The sequence below is a fragment of the Rousettus aegyptiacus genome, unplaced genomic scaffold (genome assembly GCF_014176215.1).
Source record: "Rousettus aegyptiacus isolate mRouAeg1 unplaced genomic scaffold, mRouAeg1.p scaffold_m13_p_2, whole genome shotgun sequence".
In the NCBI taxonomy this organism is placed as follows: domain Eukaryota; kingdom Metazoa; phylum Chordata; class Mammalia; order Chiroptera; family Pteropodidae; genus Rousettus; species Rousettus aegyptiacus.
The window spans coordinates 95,366,474-95,388,869 of record NW_023416295.1 but is presented as its reverse complement, the minus strand read 5'-3'; the positions used below and the strand labels follow the sequence as shown (position 1 = coordinate 95,388,869).

The window sequence follows — 22,396 nt, the reverse complement described above, 5'->3', positions numbered from 1 at the left end:
GGTGTGGCAATTGGCTGTGAGTGAGTGACAGACACTCAACATCCGGGATGACGCTTGGCTGGGGGAATGCTGGACTAATGCTACCTTTCTCAGCAGAGCCAGCATTCTGCCCCAGCACTCAGGAAGTAGGTCAGGAGGAAATACACTGAGTGAGCAGCTTCTAATTGCTTTTTCAGGCAGAAACCTGTGGCCCATAGGACTGGGGCGGGGGGTGGGGGGTGGAAGGGGGATGGGAACGTGAGGAGGCTGGGGGGCCCACTGTGGAGGAAGGGGTAGGAAATAGCATCCTATTCTTGGCAAGAGCAAGGTTGCCTCTCACATAGTTTTCCTGGCTCTGGTTCTTTGGCATTCACCCAACTTCTTTGTGTATTGGGGTTCTGTTGTCTGTCCAATGTTGAAGAAATTTGTATAGAAGCTGGGATTTTAAAGATTTTAAAAAGAGACATGCTTATAGAAAGCTGGTGTCACATCTCAGCCATCGGTGTGTTATGGATAGGGGATGGTTATTCCAGGTTTGTACCTCCCCTGGAGTTATTGCTCATTGCTTTTTAATTGTCCCCCAATTGTATGGCATTGTACTCAGTGCTTGAGAATCTTTACCAGAGAAGTGCCCCAGCCCTCCAAGAATTTACACAATAAGTCCTCAGTCCTTTAAAATGCCTATAGGAGTCTTATCCTATTTAGAAATAAACTCTACCATCATCAAATGGCTGTCCTTGTGAAGGCCAATTGTCATTAACCAACTCTGTATCCACCACTACAATAATGAAAACCTAACATTAACTATGAATAGCAGCACTTAATAATGTGCTAACTATGTACCAGGCTCTTTCCTGAGCACTTTACGTGTTTTAACTCAGCAGTCTCCAATCTTTTTGAACCAGTGCTCACAGGATCAGTGCTCCTGTGAGAATCTAATGCCCGATGATCTGAGGTGGAGCTGAGGTGGTGATGCTAGTGCTGGGGAGTGGCTACAAATACAGATGAAGCTTCACTCACTCGCCTACTGCTCACTTCCTGCTGTGTGACCCAATTGCTAACAGGCCACAGACTGGTACCGGTCTATGGCCCAGGGGTTGGGGCCCCCTGTTTTAACTCATTTAATCTTCACAATAACCTTGTGAGGTTAAATATAATTTCGATCCCTATTTTACAGATGAGAAAGCTGAGGCATGAAGAGATTAAATGGAGTCCTGGAGCTAATAAGTGGTAGTCTGGCTCCAGAGTCCCTGCTCTTTAACTATTGTACTTAAATCGTGGGCACAGATGCCCTTGGCCAACAAAGTGTCAGCAACAGCTCCCCTGCAAACTAATCCCATTTTAGCCTTAACAAGCTATCTGATTTGAGCCAAATAACTCAAAGGCAATACAGTGAGGGGCAAGAGCAGAGGTGACAGAGTTAAAAGATCTGTATTCTACTCCTGAAGCTGCCACTTAGAAAGAAAGGTTACTAAAGCTGATTGAATGCAGAGCACAAGTCAAGTGCTGGGTGATTTCCATGCTTAATTTTCCCAGCTAGGCTGTGTGACCTTAGGCAAGTCAGTTTCCCTCATTGGGTTTCAGTTTCTTTATATGTAAAGTGGACCAGGTGGTTTCAGCGACTCCATCTAGACAACACTCACTGAAGAGTTACTACCAGCACAAGAGCCATGCCAGATGCTGAAGGGGCACGGAGAAAATAAAATACAGACCTTACCTCTGTGAGGCTCACAGTCCAATTCTCTTTCATTTTGTTAATCCTTTGGAGTTGAGCAAGTCAATTATTATCACTGTTTCTTTTTTTTTTTTTTAAATGGCGGAAATGATATTTGAATATGGAAGTTCACTCAATTCAGTTGTAGCCAAATAGAGTGTGACCCTAGGTTAACTCCTACCTTAAGGCTCTTTCTGCTCTCAATTCTTCTGCACTCAACTCTCATATCTCATGTTAACATCACTGTCACTTAAAGCTAAAAAGGCATCTTAAAGTTTCTAACTTCCCACAGTTACTTTGTATGACCATTCTGCTTTCCCCAACCCAATAAGCGCTCTTTCTCTCTCTCTCTGTCTCTCTCTCTCTCTCTCTCTTTCTCTCTCTCTCTATCTCTCTCTCTCTCTCTCTCTCACACACACACACACACACACACACACAAAGCTGGACATTCAAAAGACACAGAATAATGCTACAGCCCCATCTGGTAACCAACACTCCTTTCTTGGTCAAAGCCCAAAGCACAGCACTGAGACAGTGAATGCACAGTCAGCAAAGCCACAGCTACCATATGCATCATGACTCATTATCCTATCTGCTGACGCGAACTGAAGCCTCTTGCCCTAGTAAGTAATTCTGGTGAACAGGAAGACCTCAGCTAAAGATAAAGTCACTTTGATGGCTGAGAGGAAGGGGTCAGCGAGCACAACCTTCTGTTAGACATACCTACAACTGTGGGCTCCTCTACAGCAGCCAGCACAGTGCTCTGCATACAGTAGGTGTTTAACACAACTTTACTGGTGGATTAGCTGCTCTGAACTATTCTGGCCGGCACAGCTGCAGGATGGGGTTGCTAGGCAGAAACATAATATGTGTGTTTAACGCCTGAAGGAAATGACTTCAACTCCCTCTGTAGAGCAGAGCTGAGCAAGGCTTACAAGAAACACAACAGTGTAAATCTGTTCTTTAAAGAACACTGTGCTATAAATTCACTTCTGCAATCTGTCCTAAGAACTTCCTTTTCTGTACTCTAAGTTAGGATAGGGGAAGAGGCACATCATCCCCATGGCTTTCTTGAAGTGGTGTTAAGAGTGCAGAAGGATTTTAGAAATCATTAAGTCTAAACTCCTCCTGGTCAAATCTTCCTAAGCTTCTCCATGTTGATGTTCTTCCCAGGCTTGCCACAGCTCTTCCTTGGCAATAACCTCCTCCCAAGTCTAGAGTCAGGAGAGAAAAAAGCTTTGATGAGTTTCCAGGAACCAAAGCCACAATAGCTCATTGTAAGAGGTCATCTATTTGACCTTCTTACAGGGTTGTAGGCTTTGAACTGGGCGTATGACCACCTAACTAAAGTCAATCTTTCCTAATCTCTCTTGTAGAATGTCCACATGATCAAGTTCTGGTTAATGAGAAGTAGCAGGAATGACCAAACCCTTAAAAGGAAGGCCCATGTCCTCCCTAACCTCTTTTTTCTTGGAATGTGGACATTGTGGTGAGCCTTCTTCAACTATGTACATATGTCAAACATCCTAAGAGAAGAGCAACAAGCTAGAAGGAGCCTGGGTCTCTAATATATGTAGCAACCATATTATCCTTTGACTGTTTACACTTAGGCTGTTACACACAGGAGAGAAATATTTCCATCTTCTCTAAGCCTTTATTATTTTGCATCTTGTTTCCCAACTAACACAACCCCCTTTGGGGTGTCAGGACAGTTACAATCTCCCCTTCTCCAAAATAATTCTACTCTACTCACTTGGGAAGTAGCCCAGAGAGATTGCGTTGAAGAGATTATCATAGTGGTCTATGAATGCCTGGCTCATTTGGCTGTGGCTGAGTGGACTAGGGTAGGCATTCCATCCAAGCAGGGCTGGCCAATCAAATTCTTTCTCCCATGAATGTGCAAATGAGATTTACTATTGCTATCTAACCTCTGTTGATTACATGAACCAAGATGCACAGGAAGAAGCATAAATGAGAAGCCAGGCATCCCTGGAGAGGCAAAGTGAAAGAAGCTGCCTGGGTTTGTTTGCGCTTCCTACTTCCTGGTTCTAAGCCTTCGTATGGCCTCCATGGGTCACTCTGCAGATGACTCCTGGAGGGGACTCTGACATCTTATAATAAATTTCTCCTTTTGGTCTTAGGTGCTTTAAGTTCATTTCTATTACCTATAACCGAAATGTCTAAGTTTCTTCTGATCCCTTGTAAAGATTTGGGTGGGAATCTTTACAAACCAGGTGGCCCATGCCTCTGATGCCCATCCCCTAGCAATAGATCCTTTCATAATTGCAACAATAGAAGGATCTGAGGTGAACTAAATGAATGGATAAATTGTCTGATTGGCTAGCAGATCAATCCGTGGATTTTATAAGGGATGCTAAGTAGGCCTCATGGAGTCACAGAATCAGGGGTGAAAAGGACAAAGGGCATCATGTAAAGTGTGGCTATGGAGGTTGAGTGGTGTGCCCAAAGCCACACAGTTCGGTGGCAGAGCCTGGACTGGAACCCTAGTCCTAGACCCTAGACTCATGCTTCTTCCCCTGCCATCCCTGGATGGCCTGATTCTGGGTGGTGCTCTGACACACCAGGAATAGCTCTCACAAGTATGACAGCTATGTCAAACTTGTCACTTCTGTGCCTCCTAGAAAAAATGCAAAATTATCTTTTTCTCTTTTTTTCCTGGGTAATTCTCTCTAATTCTATACCTCACCATGTATTTTAGAGAATAAATGGCTTTTTCTTCCTCTTCCATGGAAAAAGTAACGCATGTACCTCCACTGTGTGCCAGGCACTGTATGTGGCACTTTCCAGCTCCCTTTCATTTAAACCCTATAAGAACCCATTTTTCCAGGAAAAGAAGGCAAAGTTGAGAAAGAATAAGCATGCAGTACAGGTAACACAACTTGCCCAAGACCCATAGCTGGTAGAAAAGGTAGTAGGAAAGGAATCCGGTTAGTCTGGCTTGAAACCTTGTCTTTTACATGATGTCATACTGCCTCCTGAAGATCAGTCTTTTGATCATTTTTGCCTTTACTGTCCAGACTTTTCCATGGGCACCAGCTCAGCAGGGCTTGATTTGGGTCAGTCAGGGCTGGGCTGCGAGACCCAGGAGATGTGGTGGGGGAGGGGTAGTGTGCCCTGTGGTGCCCATAGGAGACTCAGCAGATGGCAGTCTTCTCACAGACATGCCCTCTCATTTCCCCCTCTTGGAGCCTGTCTTCCCTCCCTCTCTGCCTCTACCTTGTTTCCCATTCGCCTCAGGCCATGCTTCCCTCCCCCATCCTCAGGCATTCTTTAATGCCTAGGCCCTAACATGACTCCTGCCTCTTTCTCATCCTCAACAAAGAACACCGTGGTGACTCCATCTGAGTGTCACTTACTTCAGGGAAGTCACCTCCTTAGCTCATTTATCCTCAGAGAAGGAACAATGGTCCCACACCTCAGAACTCAGCCTGCCTGCTTTTCCAGCTGCGTTTGCACCCAAAGCCGACTATTACTCTAGTTCAGGTTCCCAGAGGCCCAAGCGTAGGACTATATTTTCACATGCGGATGACATGTATTGTGAGCACCCTATGAAAAACAAACAGCTGTCATATAAAGACAAGGAAGCTGCTTGGCTTGAGGAGGCTGTGGTCCTGAGCTTAAAAGACCTAAACCTGAGGACTTGACCTCTTCCTTTTAGCATACAAGCTCACATCTCTGACACTACCCACAGGGGTGAAGCAGGAACTCCAGGAAGACTCCACACTCCTATGCTCTCTCTGAAGAATCAAGGGTGTGTGTTTGGGGGAGAAACCCTCCCTAATATCATTGGGGAGTAGAATGAAATATAGAGATATAATCTATTGGAGATTATTATAATAGAGAGATCTATAGAGAGCTCTCTAAAATAGAAATTATGGAAATATAGAAATAATAATCTATAGTTATCTCTCACTTCTGATAAATGAGTGATTCTCAAAGGAGAAATGCAAACCCCACAGGGAAAATACATCGGAATCTCCAGGACCAGAATGATAAATGGGAATATTTTATATTTATCAAAAGGAGGATAACTTTTTAAAAAAGGATTGACTTAGCCCTTGCAAAGCTCGTATCTGCTGTCTGTTCTTTTTCTCTACTTAAAGAAATTCTCCTTACCCTTCAAAGCCCAGCTCAACTGGGAAGACTTACTCAGCTCTATGGGTTAAATTTATTCCTCTTTCTCAGTTTTCCTGAAGCATTTGGTTTATCCCACTAGCAAATCACATTCCATGCAGTATTACAGAAGGCTACATGTGAGACTGTTACCCAATGGGCCACGTGTTACCAGAGCACATGACAGCCTAGACCCATTTCATGGTCTACCGACAGACAGGAGAGCTAATGTTGATATAGGAAGTGTGTGGGAGGAGAGGACTGAAGAGAAAAGTGAGGTGTACTCTCTGAGAGCCAGGGTATATGTCACAGGGGATTTTATCTCAAGTGAAGGGCTGCAGAAGGGGTATTTTTAATAGGCTAGAGGTAATTGTTTAGAAAAAGCGCATGAGAATTTGTTGGGGCATAGGAAGTTCTCAGGAAGGAAAAAGACTAGTTCAAGCTGATTTCTGAGCACAGAAAACCCGGACAATATCGCTCATCTCAAAGGTTCCTGGCCTAGATTTAAGAGAGTCCTACAGACAGAAAGGCTATAGGAGCAGACTTGGACTTCTCGGAGTATCCTAAAGAGAAAGAAATGTGTATGGGTTCAGGGGCTTGCTCTTGGGAGGACACATGTTTGAATCCTTGGGTGGTTTCAGCACAGAATTTTCAAGAATGGAATGCCAGAAAATTATCTGTGTGGTGTTCTCTTTATTACAGTAAAAAAAGAAAAAGAAAAAAAAAAGTGATTGATCTGGTCCCAGGGACGATGAGGACAGTGTTTCAGATTTCACCAGGAAACCCACCTCTGCCTGCTCTAAACAGGAAAGAAGCCATGATGCCAAGAACAGGGACTCCTTAATTATGAAATGGGTCTATCTACCAATTTACAAATTAGAAGCTAGACCTCTGAATGATGTAAGGAAACTGCATAGTGCTCTTCTTTCTCATACCTTTAAGATTTGTCCAAAAGGCTACCCTAGCCCCTTCCATATAGCAGCATCTTATGTGACCCAAACCAGAGACAAGAATCCCTAGTCATGCCAATAAAAGATTAAAAATCCCTGGGTGCTCACCTTCCAAAATAAATGCTGCTAATCTCTGGCACTTACAACAGTAAACTTGCACGCATTTCATGAAAAGAGTGTGTCACCCCCTGCTCTTGTCCTGGGTCTCCAAACCTAAGCAAGGTTTTTACAGTGAAGCCTGGAACATGCTAAGAGGAAGTCAGAAGCGATGGGGAGGAATAAATGCAGTCAGAGCACAGCGTCCCCAGGCTTCTCCCTCTCAGTTAAAGCCTGGCCCTGTGCTGAGAAGCCCTTGAAAACCTGCCTCTCTATACCCATTGCTGGAGCCTTTCTTCTGCCTCCCAGACCTGTCTTCACAATAGCTGATGAGGTAAGTGTCCTGGCCAATGCACAATTCACCTCCCTTTTCTTCCTGGGCTTGTAATTAAAGGGTATCTGTGAAGCTCCCAAGCTCCTTGGAATAAAAAAATCAGTCTGGCCCCTGTGCTTTTTTTTCTCAGGGTCCCCCAAGCTCTCCAAAGAGGTGATTGCAGGCAGAAGTTCACACAACCAAGTGCGGTGGCTCCAGCCACAGCCCTCAGCCAAGCTTACAGGGTGCCCTTTCCCCTTGGCCCCAAGGCCCCATGGTGTTGGCATTTTCTGTTCTTTGCTCCTTCCCCAGGATGTTCCGATTTCCTCACTTCAGCTCTCTTTGTTTAGCCACAGGTTGGGCAACTACTGTGGGGCAGGAGGGCCAGGGCCCTCTTCCTGGGAAAGGGCTTCTCCTTCACAAGTGATCTGAAGTCACTCTGAAGCCTGGGCATTCACCTGACACCTTGATCACTCTTTCTCTGGGCATCACTGTTCAGAGGTCTGATGCTCAGAGGCCTCTGTCCACATCCAGCTTCCACATGAAGGCAGTGCTGTGCACTGGTCAGGAGTGCAGGCTCTGGGGTCACCCACTCTGAGCTTGAATCCTAGATCTTCCACCTACCAGCTGTGTGACCGTGACCTTCGCCTCTCTGTAAATGAGGTTCAAAGTAACTCTTCTCTTACAAATATGTTGTGAAGATTAAGAAGAAAATTTGTTTGAAGTGCTTGGCCTTTGGTAGGTGCAATCAAAGTGGTTTTCTTTTCTAAGAAATGTTATTGACCATAGCCCTGTAGTCACCCTATGAATTCAGATCACCAAGTCTTCCTTGGAGAGCCAAAACAAATAGCTTTTCCTGCCTCACCCAGTGCCTTTCCTGCCTCAGAGTAGTTGCACTTTCTGACAGGGCCCAAGGGATGTATATAAAGTTACAGAAGACATACCTGGAGTTCACCTGATTTACCTCTTTAGACAGGAACATGTTATGAGTATGAAGATCTTTCTTCACCTTCTTAAGGATCACCTCACTTTCCTTTGCCCAAGCTAAGGGTAATGATATAGTGTAACTTGGTCATCATTTTCAGTCTTTCCCACTGCAGACTTTCATCACTGCCGTTCCCAAGTGGGAGACCCCAGGTTTCATGAAGGAACTCTGATCTCAAGAGGGTACTCTATCTTACCTAGTTTTAGGCAAGAACTGGGGGGTGAGAAAAGGAAGGGGAAGGGGCCAAACAAAAAGAGATTTCTCCTCTTTTCCAAGGCCTTGACTGGCCAAGATCCCTACTTCCCTTTCCATTGTCTCTCTCCCCCACAAAAATTATCAAAAGAGGGAACAAAGCAGACTGGAAATGGCCCAATATCCTCTTTGTTCACAGTCTCTTTTGCTTTCTCTGGCTTTTGCTTGTGGGAAGAAATAGAATGAGCACTACCACATCCCTTTGCAAAACACCAATAAGCTCTTGGTTTAAAACCTCCAGAACCAAGTTTATACATTATTTGCATAAAATATATGTATTACCGAGATGTTCCTTCAAATGTTCACACTGAGTTCTCTCATGGTAAAGTAAGCATCCTTAAAAGAATGTATGTATGCACTTACTCCTGGCTTCTAGGTCCCTACAGTTTCTATTTAGGACATAGCACATTCATTCTCGACTTTATCATTCTGGTTGAGTAACTTAAGTAAACTGTTCCACTTATCTGTACTGCAAAATGAGAATAATAAGCCCTGTCTTTTATAAGAGGTTTTCATGAGGATTTAAAAATGGGACAGTAGTTGTAAAATCAGGTAAAATTTTCAGTTATTATTGTTATTAAAATTATTTAGTACTCTGGTGGCTGGAAAGGGATCAAGCATTTCCCAAAGGTAACTGTGGGAGAATCTGATGTATTGATTTAATGTCAAACAGCATAAAAGTCTCCTCTGTCCTCTTCTGCAATTTTTTGGAGTGCTGGATAGCGGCAGCCCTGTTCTGTCAATGAGACCATCCCAACCTATAGGAACTCTCTGCTGGACAATGTCAAGGTTCAGCCCTGACTACAGTGTGGTTAAAAACCCTGTGGGATTCAGTGGTGGGGTGAGGGTAAGGGTGGGGGAAGTGCTGGGAAGGCAGTGCTATTTTGGGACTCTAGAACATTAATGCAAGGAATTTAGTGATTAATGCCCACACTTCCATCTTACAGATGAAGAAACTGAGGTTCAGAGAGGTGGATGTCTTGGCCAAGACTGCCAGCAGGCTTCAGTTAGCAGTCTAGGTTGACCCAGTGAAGGTCAGTCAAACAGCACTCTGGAGGGACGGCCTGCTCAGTCACAATGTCAGAGGCTTGGGCTCTGGGGAGACAGTGGTATTGGATCAAGAGCTGAATAGCTTCTTACTCCAGACAGTCTGTCTCAGTCTGAAGAGAAAAAAGGCTCTTGGCTCCCAGGGTAGCAAAAGACAAACACACTTGGTTAACAAGAGCCATTGAGAAAGTGACAAGAGTGCTGAAGAACTCTGCACACACCTTCTTCTGTCTCTTGCCTTTAACCCACCGCCTGGACTCAGGTAGTTTTCAAAGGCTCAGCTGCCGAAGCCTTGAATGGTCTCTTAGGGCTCTACAAGAGCCCTGCTCAGGTGCAGAAAAACTCACGTCTTCCATAGACTCACATGGGCCCCACCAACAAAAGATTCTCAGAAAAGTCAGGCTTCTATTTTGATGAGGCAGCAAAAACAAATCCCAGAACTTTTAAAGCTCATGAGCCTCATGGGGAATTGGGGACAGAGTGTGAGGGGGGCATCAATTTCTTTGAAGGAAAGTCATAGCTAGAATGAATGGTAAAGAAGGGAGGAAATTGAATTTAATTCAGCAAGTATTTATTAGCAGTGTATGATATGTCCAGCTCCAAGATGAATACTTGGGGAAGGGGATACAGAATACCTTTGTCCCCTGCTTTCAAGGAGTGTGGTAGGTACATAAGACCTTCACACAGGAGTTAAAAGAGTTAAAAACCAGAAGCTGTGTTTAAGACCAAAGAGAAAATGCTCCAGAAAGAATGAGAAACATGTGTGAATTCATGTAGGACTAAAGGGCTTCATAGAGTAGAGAAATCTTTATATAACATAAGCCTATTATACTCTTTAGTTGGTGGGTGAATTGGGGAGGGAGCATTTTAGGATGGAGAATGGCCTGGGCAGAGGAAGAAATGAGCATGAGAACTCACCCTTTCCAGCCTTCTTTGTACAAAGTCTGTGAGCTAGAAACAGAATTGTAAAGAACAAGGATCACTGTCCCTAAGGGTTGAGTATTGCCCATGGAGTTCACTTGGATCCCTGGGAAGCATGACAAAGATGCTTTCAGACTCCTGGAAAAGGGGAGCTCACACATTACTGGTAAACTGTGACTGGGTTTAGAACGATTCCTTGAGTAAAGGTGTAGCAAAATAATTTAGTGCTAATGACGAATTGAGAATCTGGAGCCTTGTCAGCCTTTTATAACATAGTGTAGCATAGTGGTTACCATTGCAGGGCCTGAATTTAGACTTGGCTTTGAATCCTATCTCTGAAGCCTTTAGTGACCCTGTGCCATTGTCCCTCACTTCTCTAAGCTTCCATCTCCTTATCTATAAAATGAAGGTGATGATAATAATACTTAACTCACAGGGTTGTTGTAAGGACTAAATGAGGGAAGGCTGAGCTCATGGCTGGCACCCTCAGCCCATGATAGCATAGCTACAGTTTTGTGTTCCTATTTGTTGCCAAGGCCCAGTATTGCAGTTGACTCTTATATGATTGTTTCCCAGATGTGGAAGGCCCTAAAGAGTCATTTCTTCCCTCATATTCCCTTTGGACACCTCTCAGTGAGGGGAGAGTATGGGAAGTGTGGGTACAGGTGTGAGAGAGGAGGCAGTTCCAAGGCCAGTGAGAGAGTAGATGCTCTAAGCACATTCCTGCACAAAGCCCAGGAAATAATTAGGAGACCTGGGTTTTGAAATGGGTTTCACCCTACCTCACTAGAAGCTTCATTTTTCTAGGCCACAGTTTCCTCATCTATAAAGTAAGAGCTTAATTTGGACCAGTGATTCCCACTTCGTGGGAAGGGGAAAGGTTCCCCTTGTAGCATAAAGACCTTAGATCCAGATGCACACTACACAGTGCCTACAGACCAACTAAATAATTCATCTCACGTGTAGGTACTGAGCTAGTTTTCAAACACACAGCAATGTTGCTATAATTTTTAAAATACATATTAAAGGATTATGGAATGTACTATAGCTTTTTATCAGCATGCAATTTTTCACTCATGAATACTAAAAGTATAATTACAATTCCTTGGAGGAATCCAAAGGTGCTTTGGAAATTTTAAAGAGGTACAAACTTGAAAAACTTGGCTGACACAATCTACCTTTCCTGGACTGTGACCCCTCATTTCAGCCTGACAAAGAAACACCACTCCTCTTATGGCCTCAATCCCCTTGAACAAATAACAGCTACTAGAATAGGTTCTCTTGTAGAAGTGAAGACAAAATGGTAGGAAGAGGGACAGGTAAAAAGTAGTAGTGTTACTTGAGGAGAGGAAGACAACTTCTGTAAGAAAATCTGGGAAATCTTCAGGAGTCTATCAATTTGGAGGTCTTTTTAAGAAAGTGACCTGTCACTTCCCTGTATTTGTCATTGTTTCCAACTGCACACATGTTTGCAACACATGGGAAGTGGGAGGAGCTGGAATGTCCTCCAAATTCCCCTGACACCCAGTTCCCACCTTTATCCTCTAGAAAAATGTGGTGTTTTGTTTTGTTTAACTTTCAGGAGGTCACAGTCCCTTTAAGAATCTGATAAAGGTTATGGATCCTTGTTCCAGAAGCAGTGCAGCCACAGTTCCACATACATGTATAATTTTACACACAATTTCAGTGGATTCACCAGGGACCTCTCTGGAGATTTACAAGACCTGGGTTAGGAAATCTTGCTCTTGTGTAGGTTGCTTTTAATAGGTTTAAATTTACCTTCTCTTAGTTTGCCATGGATATAATCTCTAAAATCCCACAGGACTTTTAATGAGACCCTTAAGTGTTTCCTTACCCAATTACTATTATAAGCTTCTTAGATTTTGGAAGACTGGATCAGAAAAAGGCTATATTCTCTAAGATGGTTCATCACAAAGACCAACCACCTCATGGCTAGGTTCTTTGGGTAGCTGGTGTAAGATAAATGCAACCAAGAAAGGAGCTTAGGAACAAAGTCCACTGGAGAGTGAAGACTTTTTCCTGACAATGTTATTTTTATAGGTTTCCATCCTAGGAACCGTATGCCTGTAGACCTGTAGTCCTTGAAATGGAAAGCTGCTCTCATCTCTCGAAAGGATTTTCCAGCTTCCGCCCCTCCTCCCACCTACCCACAGGGGCAGCTCTACTTTCACTTTCAGATCCTGTGCTAAGACACCTTTTGTATTAGGGCCCATCTTCTTGCTGAGGCAGCCCACTGAGCATGCTCAGTTTTGTGAGTTCCTGAATGAATGAACCAAAATCAGGGGAGGTTTTTCTCATCCACACAAAACATCACTCTGAATCTAAAAGCCCAGTGCTTACTTACCAACCTGAGCCCGAGCTCTGTTGGCCCAAGAACATCCATCCTTACACTTGGTTTGCATCCAACATGTGCCCTGGGATGAATGAGAGGGCAACAGGTCTGGAGGGACTCAGCAAAAAACCAACAGGTCCACCAGTGAGAGTCTAAGCTGTGAGGCTTGGCTAGGAGGCCAGGCAAGGGAGATAAATTCTCCAAATACCAGGATGTTGGGCAATATTCAAAGGATGAAATTCATTGGTATTACAGCCTTTCCCTCACCCTCCCCTCAAACTCTATGTTCCATCTGTTTCCTCTATAATGTACTGTGCAAATGTTCCATTGTTCTCTATAATCTTACCCAGCTGGGTTGAATCCTATCTGGTCTTTCTAGGACCCTAAACCTGTAATTGTCTAGATATCTTTACAGGTTGTGTAAGGATATGAGCACTTCAGAGAAAGATTGGCAGCAGAAGACCTCACATATGCAAATCTTTCATAATTATTTTATTCTTCTATTTTATTTATTTATTTGGTGAGTTTAATACCATTCTTTCTTTTTTATTTTTTAATTTATTTTAATTAAATTTATTGGGGGTGATATTGGTTACTAACATTATTCTTTGATTTTAGAAATTACTTTATCCAAAAAGTATTTATGGAGCTCTAATTAGGTCAGGATATTAGGATATGGAGGATGTGGGAGAACATAACGATATACTAAGCTATGGGAAAATGTAAGAATGAATGCAATCTGGATTCTGCTCTTAAGAACTTGATGTCCAGTGAAATACAATGCATAATAAACCACAATACAAGGTAAAATATATGTATATGAACTATAAATAAAAACACATACATTTGCCTTAGTTTAATAACTGTCACATAACAACTGACATTTAAGATGGATATAGAAGGATGGGTAAGAGTTGGAGAGACAAAGATGAGGAAAATGCATTCTAGGTGGAAGGAATGACATGAAAAGAGACTTGGAAGCCAGTATTTGCAGAAGAGCAAATACCATTGACCTTTTAACAGCATGGGTTTGAACTGCAGGGTTCCATTTATGTGCAGATTTTTTTCAATAAATACATACAGACTGTAACTGTATTTTCTTGTCCTTATAATATTCTTAACAATATTTTCTTTTCTCTAGCTTATTTTATTGTAAGAATACAGTATTGTAATAATACATATACAAAATATGTGTTAATAGACTTTATGTTATTGGTAAGGTCAACAGTAAGCTATTAGTAGTTACGTTTTTGGGGAGTTAAAAGTTATACAAGAAATTTTTATCATGCAGAGGGCCGGTTCCCCTAACTCCCATGTTGTTCAAGGGAAGACTGCAGTTCTGTTTGGCAAGAACACAGGGAAGGGGAGTGGAAAGAAAAGAGGTCAGAAAGCCAGGATAGACTTGGCCAGTGGAAGACCTTGAATGTCAGTCTTAAGAGTAGTTTGAAATTTTTAGGGGGATCACTGAAGGTTACTGAGCAAAGGAGTTCATGACGATTATAGCTATATCTTAGAAAGATTAATCTGGTAGTTCTTTGGAGGCTAGATTGGAGAAAAAGTTGAAAAAGAAGAGTTTGGGTCATTTAGGGGAGGAGACTTCTATAGGAGACTTTTCCATCAAGCTATTTCTGGTCAACTAAGCCAACGGTGAGCCTGACTTCTATTTTCATTGGTACTCACTGTTTGGACCTCTCAAGGGGAGAAGTACAGTGTAGTTGTTAGGAGCAGATTTGAGGTCCCACAATCCCAGGCTTGAATTATAGCTTTGCTACAAACTAACTTCTCAGGGCTTCATCCATTATATGTAAAATGGGGATAATTATATCCGGATTTGTTATAAAGATTAGATAACATATATATAGTTTTCTAAAATACTTATTAACATAAAGGCAAAGTGTAAGCAATTAATAAATGGTCGATATGGTGATCATTATCATATGACTCACATTGTAGATATGTGTGTATAGAGCCTAAGTCATCTCTTATTAGATTATAAGCTGCTGGAGGGCAGGAAATCAGTTATTGCGTATGCCCTCAGTGCTTACATAGCTTCTTATATTAAGTAGGCAATCAATGAATATGAAAGAAATAGAAAACGTGATAGATAAGTAACTACAGTGTGAGTAAGATTTTCATTACACTTCAGAGACTCTTCTTGAGTGAGGATGGATATTTTCTTGCTGAAATACTCACTGTTCTCAGATATACAATCACTCTAACTTGGCAGATATGATGAGAAATCATGAGGGATGCTGGAGGCTGATAGATTTGGGGATGGGACGAGTCTGTCCTCAAGACAGGACATGCCTGGCCCCAGACAATGTTTGGGACTCCTTGGTCCCAGTAAGCATTAACCTGAAGTTGCTAAGGCTGCTGGGCCTGTCCTTAATGTCCATAGTGTGAAGAGGGATTCGCATGAAGTCTTCCTAGTGACCAACCAGATGTCTCCGTGGTGACCTTGATCTAGGCCTGGAGAAGGAATTGTGCCAGCAAGGAGGCAGTGTGAGTTAAGAGTTAGTACATAACAGTATTGGGGTCCTGGACTCCTGGCCTCTTTTCCCAATTTTATCACCCCGGAACTAAGAAACTTAGCTGATCCCTTTTCCTCTCTGCTGCAGGACCTGTTAACCATGGCACTCGAGTACTTATTGAGTACGTACTACCTATTGAGTACTTCTACCTACAAGGCAACGAAGTGCTAAGTTCTTGCAGGAGCTGTGAGAAAGGATGAGACTGGTGCCTGCCTTCAGAGAGTTCCACTCTACTGGAACAGAAAAGGTAAATACAGGAAAAACATGGTACATGGTCAAGATATAAACAATAGAGTCAGGCTGCCTCGTTCAAATATTGGCCTTCTCACTAGTTGACATTAGGCAATATTAACTTTTCTGTATCTTGGTTGCCTTAGTTGTAAAGTAAGATTAATAACTGTACTTACCATATAGGAGTGCTATTAAGGGCCAGATAATTCTTGTAAAGTTCTTAGTACAGCAATGGCCATAACAAGGACCAAAAATTGTTTGATGATGATGATGAAGAAGATGATGATGATGTTAAATAATAACATCAGACCTGAAAAGCATTATATGGTAATAGGGAATTTTCTAGGCCATCCCCTTAGAGTTTAAGCTTCTTGATAGAAGGTGCTTCTCTCCTTTACTTTTATAGATTTCCCCAACACCCACCCCTAGTGTCTTGCTACCAAACAGTTGCTCAGATATTTTGGGGAAATATAATTAAGTACATTTCTAATTTCCAAATGAACGGAATAGGTAACTAGAAAACTTAGGACAGTGAGTCTGGTGCTGTGAGCTGAGCAGTCAGGGAAAGCTTCATGGATAAGGTGAGATTGAAATGGACCTTTGCAGTTTTGGGTAGGATTTGAGTGGACAAAGTAAAGCAAGGAGGATTCTGATTATAAAAGCCTAGAGTGGGTGGGGGGTTCAAGAGAGACCAGGTGACTTGGTGGGCACAGCCATGGCATGCCACACATATACCAAAGATGGCCACTGAGCCCAGAGCCTGGGCTCTGAGTGTGGGGCCAGGTTAGGAGGAGGATCCAGAATGCCCTAGGGCAGATTTTGGGTCCAGCGACAGTAGCCCATCAGTTGCTCCAGAGACTCTTGCCAAAATCCCAGTTGGCAAGGTCAAGTCCTATCTGTGCTCCCAGCAACTCTTTTGCACCCTGTGCTGGACAGGAGGCCTTGGGGTGTGAGGATTGGTAACAAAGACAGGCCAATCAGTACAGCAGGGAGCTGCATGCAGTCCAAAGGCCGAGCGTGTCTGAGGCCTGCGTGATCCCTTCACAGCTTTCTTTGACCCTCAGGCTGAGCTGCTAAGGGTGAAGCAACCACAGGTCCTCAAACATCTGACAGGCCTCTGTGTCATGACACTTTTCAGAAGGGAAAGCAGAGTGTGGAATTCTCTTCCTTTTCACATATTCTCTGAGGAGTCTCCCTTCACCTCCCAAGACCTGGGTAAGGGCTAGGTCTTGCCTCCACAGCTTACAGTGAGTGTCTGATACATGACGGATGCTCTTCCTGTCCATAGTGCAGAATGATCAACATAACAGTTAATAACACTTCCCCATTTTGCAGGCAAGGAAAAACAAACATAGTCATGGTAGTATTTATGTAATATATGCCAGTCCCTATTCTACCTACTTGGCATGTATTAACTCATTTAATCCTCATAATAATAAGATCGGTCAGGAACTTGCCCAAGCAGGTCCCACAACTAGTAACATGAGATTTGAACTCAGGCTGTCCAGTTTCATTGGCCACTATGCAATGCTACCTGAATGGAAATAACATAGGTCTGATAAGGGGGGCAGTAAGAGCACAACTCAAGAATCCTGTCTTTCAGGTCCGTCTATGCAATGAACCTACCTAAGACTTCACTAGGTGATAAAAACAAGAATTTTCAGTCCTGCTGTTCCTAAGGCTCTACCTCAGTTTCTGTCCTCAGTTAACTCCAAGATAGCACAGTGAAATTTTACCAAACCACCCCTAGGCTCCTTCTTTAGGAGACAGAATGCACTGGGGACTGCTGGCCTGTAAGGCCACTTTTTTTTTTTTTTCCCCCATTTTAAAGAAAATGATAAACACCTGAAAATGGAGTTTTTGAAAGAAAGTGATTCTCTAGGCATAATTATAGACAGAGTGGGCTACTGCTTTCTATACACAGGAAAGCTGATCTTAAATATAGCCTGCAAACGCACTGCCTTCCCACCCCATTCGGTTCCCTCATTCAAAGGCTGGGTGTGCGCTCCTCTCCTGCAGGCTCCCTTCAGAGAGGCCCCATCTCAGCAGAACGGACTGATCCACAGAGTGAGAGAGGGGAGAAAAGATCTGGGTCAGCTGTATGCCTAATGTTCTGGTGGGGAAAGAACTACTTCTTAAACATATGAAAGAATCAAGGGTATATTTGAAAACATTTGAAAATGCCTTTGACTGTGAGTGAGGATGGGGTTATGCTCCGGGGATCTGGGGAGAAGAAGGAGGGGCAAAACACAGGTTTGTGGGGGAGGACTCAGCAATAGCCTCTGTCATAGACTTGGGACCAGGGTCTTGCCAGCTCATTTCCTATTTCTAACCCAATGCCAGGCACTTGAGTATTGTTGTGCTCAACCTAGCAATTTGGAGACAGCAGTGGGTATGTATATAACAGAACAGGATGCTCTCTGGACAAAAGTTCTGAAAGAAAACCAAAACGGAAGACTGGCCCCCACGTTCCCACTGGACAGTCTGTAATGACCCTTGGGAAATGTTCCGGACATGCGTGGGCATCTGCGAATTTACTCACCTGGAGTTGCCTCTACCTCCTGAGCCCTGGATCAGAAACAAGATGTGCAAAGCCTCCTTGTGTTATATGTGCATGTTGTTTTTAATCATTCTGATTCGCATTCTCTTTTCTTGCTCCTCACCCCATCTTCAGTTAAGAGAAAAAGGTGGGGAAAAAAACCTCACCAAGCACAAAGGTTTCGAGGAAATTTTATGTGAAACTCCTGGAAGGCTAGAATAAGATAAAAAATAGGGTAGAACTCCAGCCCCCTTAGTGCATGCCCTTTAAAATTAGAGATTTTTCACCACTTCAAAATTATGCCAGAAAGGCATGCAGATGAGAGGATAACTAGATTGTGAAGAATCCTAAAATATTTGGTAAAGATGCTCAAGTTTGGAGAAGTTCAGCTGAAATAGCAATTTGTGGGTGAAATATTAGCTGGGAATTGGCTGCAGACTTACCCATAGATTGAAGAGGCAATGGGGAGGGGAGTATGGTGAGGGGGAGGATGAAGTTTGTACTCAGGCTCAGGATGTGGAAAAGTATTCAGCTAAGCTAGGAGTCCTGTGTTTAAGCTAGGAGTTTAAAGTTCTAACCAGCCAGCCCCAAGGTGTCTAAGGTATGACTAGTAGGTAGAATCAGAGATTCCATTCAGCGAAAAGCAGACAGGAAAACAAATCGCTTTTCTTTGTACTGGTTGAAAACCAAACACGGTAGCCATCTGAAGAAATTCCAGTGTTGGGAGTGTTCGGGCCAGGAAGGGAGGGTGAATATGCAGCTAGCCTCCAACCACAGGGGAAATCAACCTAATGGCTCCTCACATGCCATTGTCCAACTCCACACCCTGGAATGTTCACGGGTATCCCATGCTTCTCCCCCAATTCTAGTCCATGGGACACTTCCTGTTTATCCTTTCTTTCCTGTGACACCCCCCACCCCTACCCCCCTCCCAACACACACACACACGCATGTCAGCTGGCAGGGCTCGGCATACCTGTCTACAACTGAGCAGCCTGAACCGCTTGTGTGCATCACAGGCAGTTTTCAGCTGTTGTGGGAAAGCATTAAATGAAGAGAAACTACTAGGCCCTGATGAGGCTTAGTATCTGGGGGAATGGAGGAGGGGGGAGGAAGTGGAGGGGGCAGGGGGAATGGGGAGAAGGCTCTAAAGGTTGACTGCAATGTCCTCCAGTTTTCATACACCTTCTCAACCTAGACAAATTCCAGTCAATCTACTAATAGCCTTAGAAAACCTGACCTTTTGCAAAAATGAGGAAACTAAAATTATAGCCCTGCCTGTAGCTTGGAAGCTTTGGAAACATGGCACCACAGTGAAGCAATCTGGGGAGAGTGCCAAACCTAACCAGAACCAGGAGTGGAAATTTTATGCCATTAGCAGAAGAGGTTAGTAGGCCAGGTTGAACTTGGGCAAGATTTCATAGGTTCTTAGATATAATGCATTTTCTAATGGTGAATTTCAATAAGAAGAGTTGTGAACACACTTCAGTATGGTATTGGACTTGGGGCAAAGATATACTACTTTTCTTTCCAGGGAAGTCCTATGAAAACTGAATCATTGAATCAATTCCTCTTTGTTTATAATCTATCCTACATCCCCTCTTGTACCAACCTACCTAAAACAATGCCCCATTCCTCTATTAGAAAAATCAATCCTGTCATTTAAGAACTTTCAAAGGTTTCCTACTGTCTATTAAATCAAGTGCACACTCCTTTGCCTAGTTATTTAAAAATCCTACATAATTTAACCCCACCCCACATATCCACTAGTGTTCTCCCCACACACCCTCTGATCTAGTCAAGCTGGCCTTCTCACTATCCCCAGATAGCTTACTCATTCTTGCCCTTGCATTTTAATACCAGTATTCTTCACCTTAAACCCTGAATGTAAATTTACTCTTCCTCTTTAACAATCTCTAAAAGGCCCCACTTTTAGAGATATTTCATCTTTCATCTCTCTCATCTTTAAGTAATTATCAAGTCATTCATATATATCCTCCCAACTACACTGTATATGAATATTATGTTACAGTGCCCCATATAAATTGTGCTCAATAAATAACTATTGATTAATCTCAGTCCTTCTTCTCCTATGAGTTAAAGGCTAAACACACATATACAAAATCAATCTCATTCCCATAATGTGGGATTTCAAAACAACATGACTTGCAAGCATATTTGGGTCCTTTAGGTTAGGTAACACGGTAAAAAATGTAGAGAATGGTTGTGCCTAAGATAGTAAGGGGATGGGTTCAAGATAGAATAAGATACTTGCTCACCACTGACAATTTAAATGCTTATCTAAAAATTGGACTTCTCCAGAATGTTGCACTCTTCCTAGCATTCAAATTTAGAGCACTATAACATTAAATTCCTTTGTATTCATCAAAATTAAAAACTCTTTGCATCGAAGGACACTATCAAGAATATGAAAAGACAACCCACAGAATGGAAGAAAATTTTTGCAAATCATATATCTGATAAGGGATTAGTATCCAGAAGAGAAAAATAACTCTTATAACCTAAAGAAAAACAACAAAAAACCAAATAACCCTATTCAAAAATGGACAAACAACTGGAATTGACATTTCTCCAAAAAAAAAAAAAATACAAATGGCCAATAAGCACGTAAAAAGATACTCAACATTATTAGTCACTTAAGGAACTACAAATGAAAACCACAATGAGATACCACTTCTCTCCCATTAGGATGATTATTATGAAAAAAAAATGAAAAGAAAGAAAGTGTTGGCAAGGATGAGGAGAAATTGGAAGCCTGTAGAGTTACCATATGATCCAGCAATTGCACTCTTAAGTATATACACAAAAAAACTGAAAGCAGGGACTCAAACAGATATTCGTACGCCAGTATTCACAATAGCCAAAAGTTAGGGACAACCCCAGTGTACATCAATGGATAAATGGATAAACAAAACGTGATATATACACAAGAAAATATTATTCAACCTTAAAAAGGAAGGAAATTCTGATACATGCCGCAACATGGATGAAACTTGAAAACATTATGCTAAGTGAAATAAGCCAACACAAAATGATAGTGTATAAATCTACTCATATGAGGTACCTAAAGTATGCAAATTCATAGACAGAAAGTAGAATGATGGTTACCAGGAACTGGGGGTAGCAAGAATGGGGAGTTATTGTTTAATGGGCATAGAATTTCTGTTTGGGATGATGAAAACATTCTGGAAATAGATAGTGATGATGGCTGCACAATATTATTAATGTACTTAATGCCACTGAAATATACACTTAAACATGGTTTAAATAGTAAATTTAATGGTACAGATATTTTACCACAATAATTAAAAAAAGAAAAAGAAAGAAAGAAACAGAATCTGCAATCAATGGTAAGGAAACAATCAGACAAATCCAAATTGTGGGTCATACTCCGGAATGACTGATCTTCACTCTTCAAAAATGTCAAGATAGTGAAAGGTCAAAAAAGGTATTAGGGTATTGTTACAGATTAAAAGAGACTTAAGAGACAGGACACCCAAAGACAATGAGTAATTCTTGATTATATTTTAACTTTAAAAAAGAAGTAAATCTGTAGGGGGCATTGTTGTGTGCATAATTAGGAGCAGTGAATATAAACTGTATATCAATCTTAAAGTTCTTCTGAGTGATACTGAGAGTGGGGTTATGTAGAATACCTTTTTTAGAAGATCATGTATTTAGGGATGATGTTTGCAATTTACTTTCAGATAGAAGGTAAGAATGTGTGTCTATAGAAAAAAATACAGTAAATATGGCAAAACTGGTGAATGTAGGTGAAGAGTTTAAGGATATTCATTATACTAGTCTTTCTACTTTTCTGTATTGGAAATTTTTTTAAAAAAGGAAAAAATAGGATAGTTATTTTGGTTGCCAAGTGACCAGGGAAACAGTGACTTTCTGTGACTTGGTGAGCAAAATGTTGATTTATTTGCCACATTGGGTCATCCTGTTTTACTGAACTCATGCCCCAGAATTGTCAGAAGGAGCTGAAATGTGATTTTGGAGGTGATTATTTGGGAGGTGATTTGGATGAGGCACATTGTTTAGGCCACCTACCTTGACCATTTCAGGATCTACTGTGTTGTGTTCTTGTGTATATTAAGGTTTTAAGCCCCCAAGGGCAGGGCTACATCTCACTTTTCTTATAACACTCCCTCCCCAACATCCCCAGCCCCATGCTTTGTACAGCGCTAAATACATAGAAAGTACCTAGTAAATATTTTTCTATTTATTCACTATCCCATCACGATAGAGAAAAAGGCATGTGCTAAAGTATAAGCAGTCAAGGATGGAGTAAAAGGTTTACTCTAACTAAGGTATTAAAATGCTG

General features: G+C 42.3%; 1 protein-coding gene across 4 annotated transcripts in view; it reads right to left on the bottom strand.

Annotated features, from left to right (window-relative positions):
* NINJ2 (ninjurin 2) overlaps positions 1–22,396 on the bottom strand; it is an 80,484-nt gene that overhangs the window by 40,321 nt on the left and 17,767 nt on the right. The window contains exon 1 of one of the 4 annotated variants that reach the window (XM_036237152.1): positions 18,049–18,084. The exons of 1 other annotated variant lie outside the window; for it this stretch is intronic. Coding sequence is in view for 2 of the 3 variants with exons in the window: in XM_036237149.1 (XP_036093042.1) it covers positions 12,761–12,814 (54 nt within the window). In the remaining variant the exon portion in view is untranslated. Of the gene's footprint in view, positions 1–12,756; positions 13,187–18,048; positions 18,085–22,396 lie in introns of those variants that run through there. 2 more of the 4 variants (XM_036237150.1, XM_036237149.1) reach the window with 2 other exon arrangements.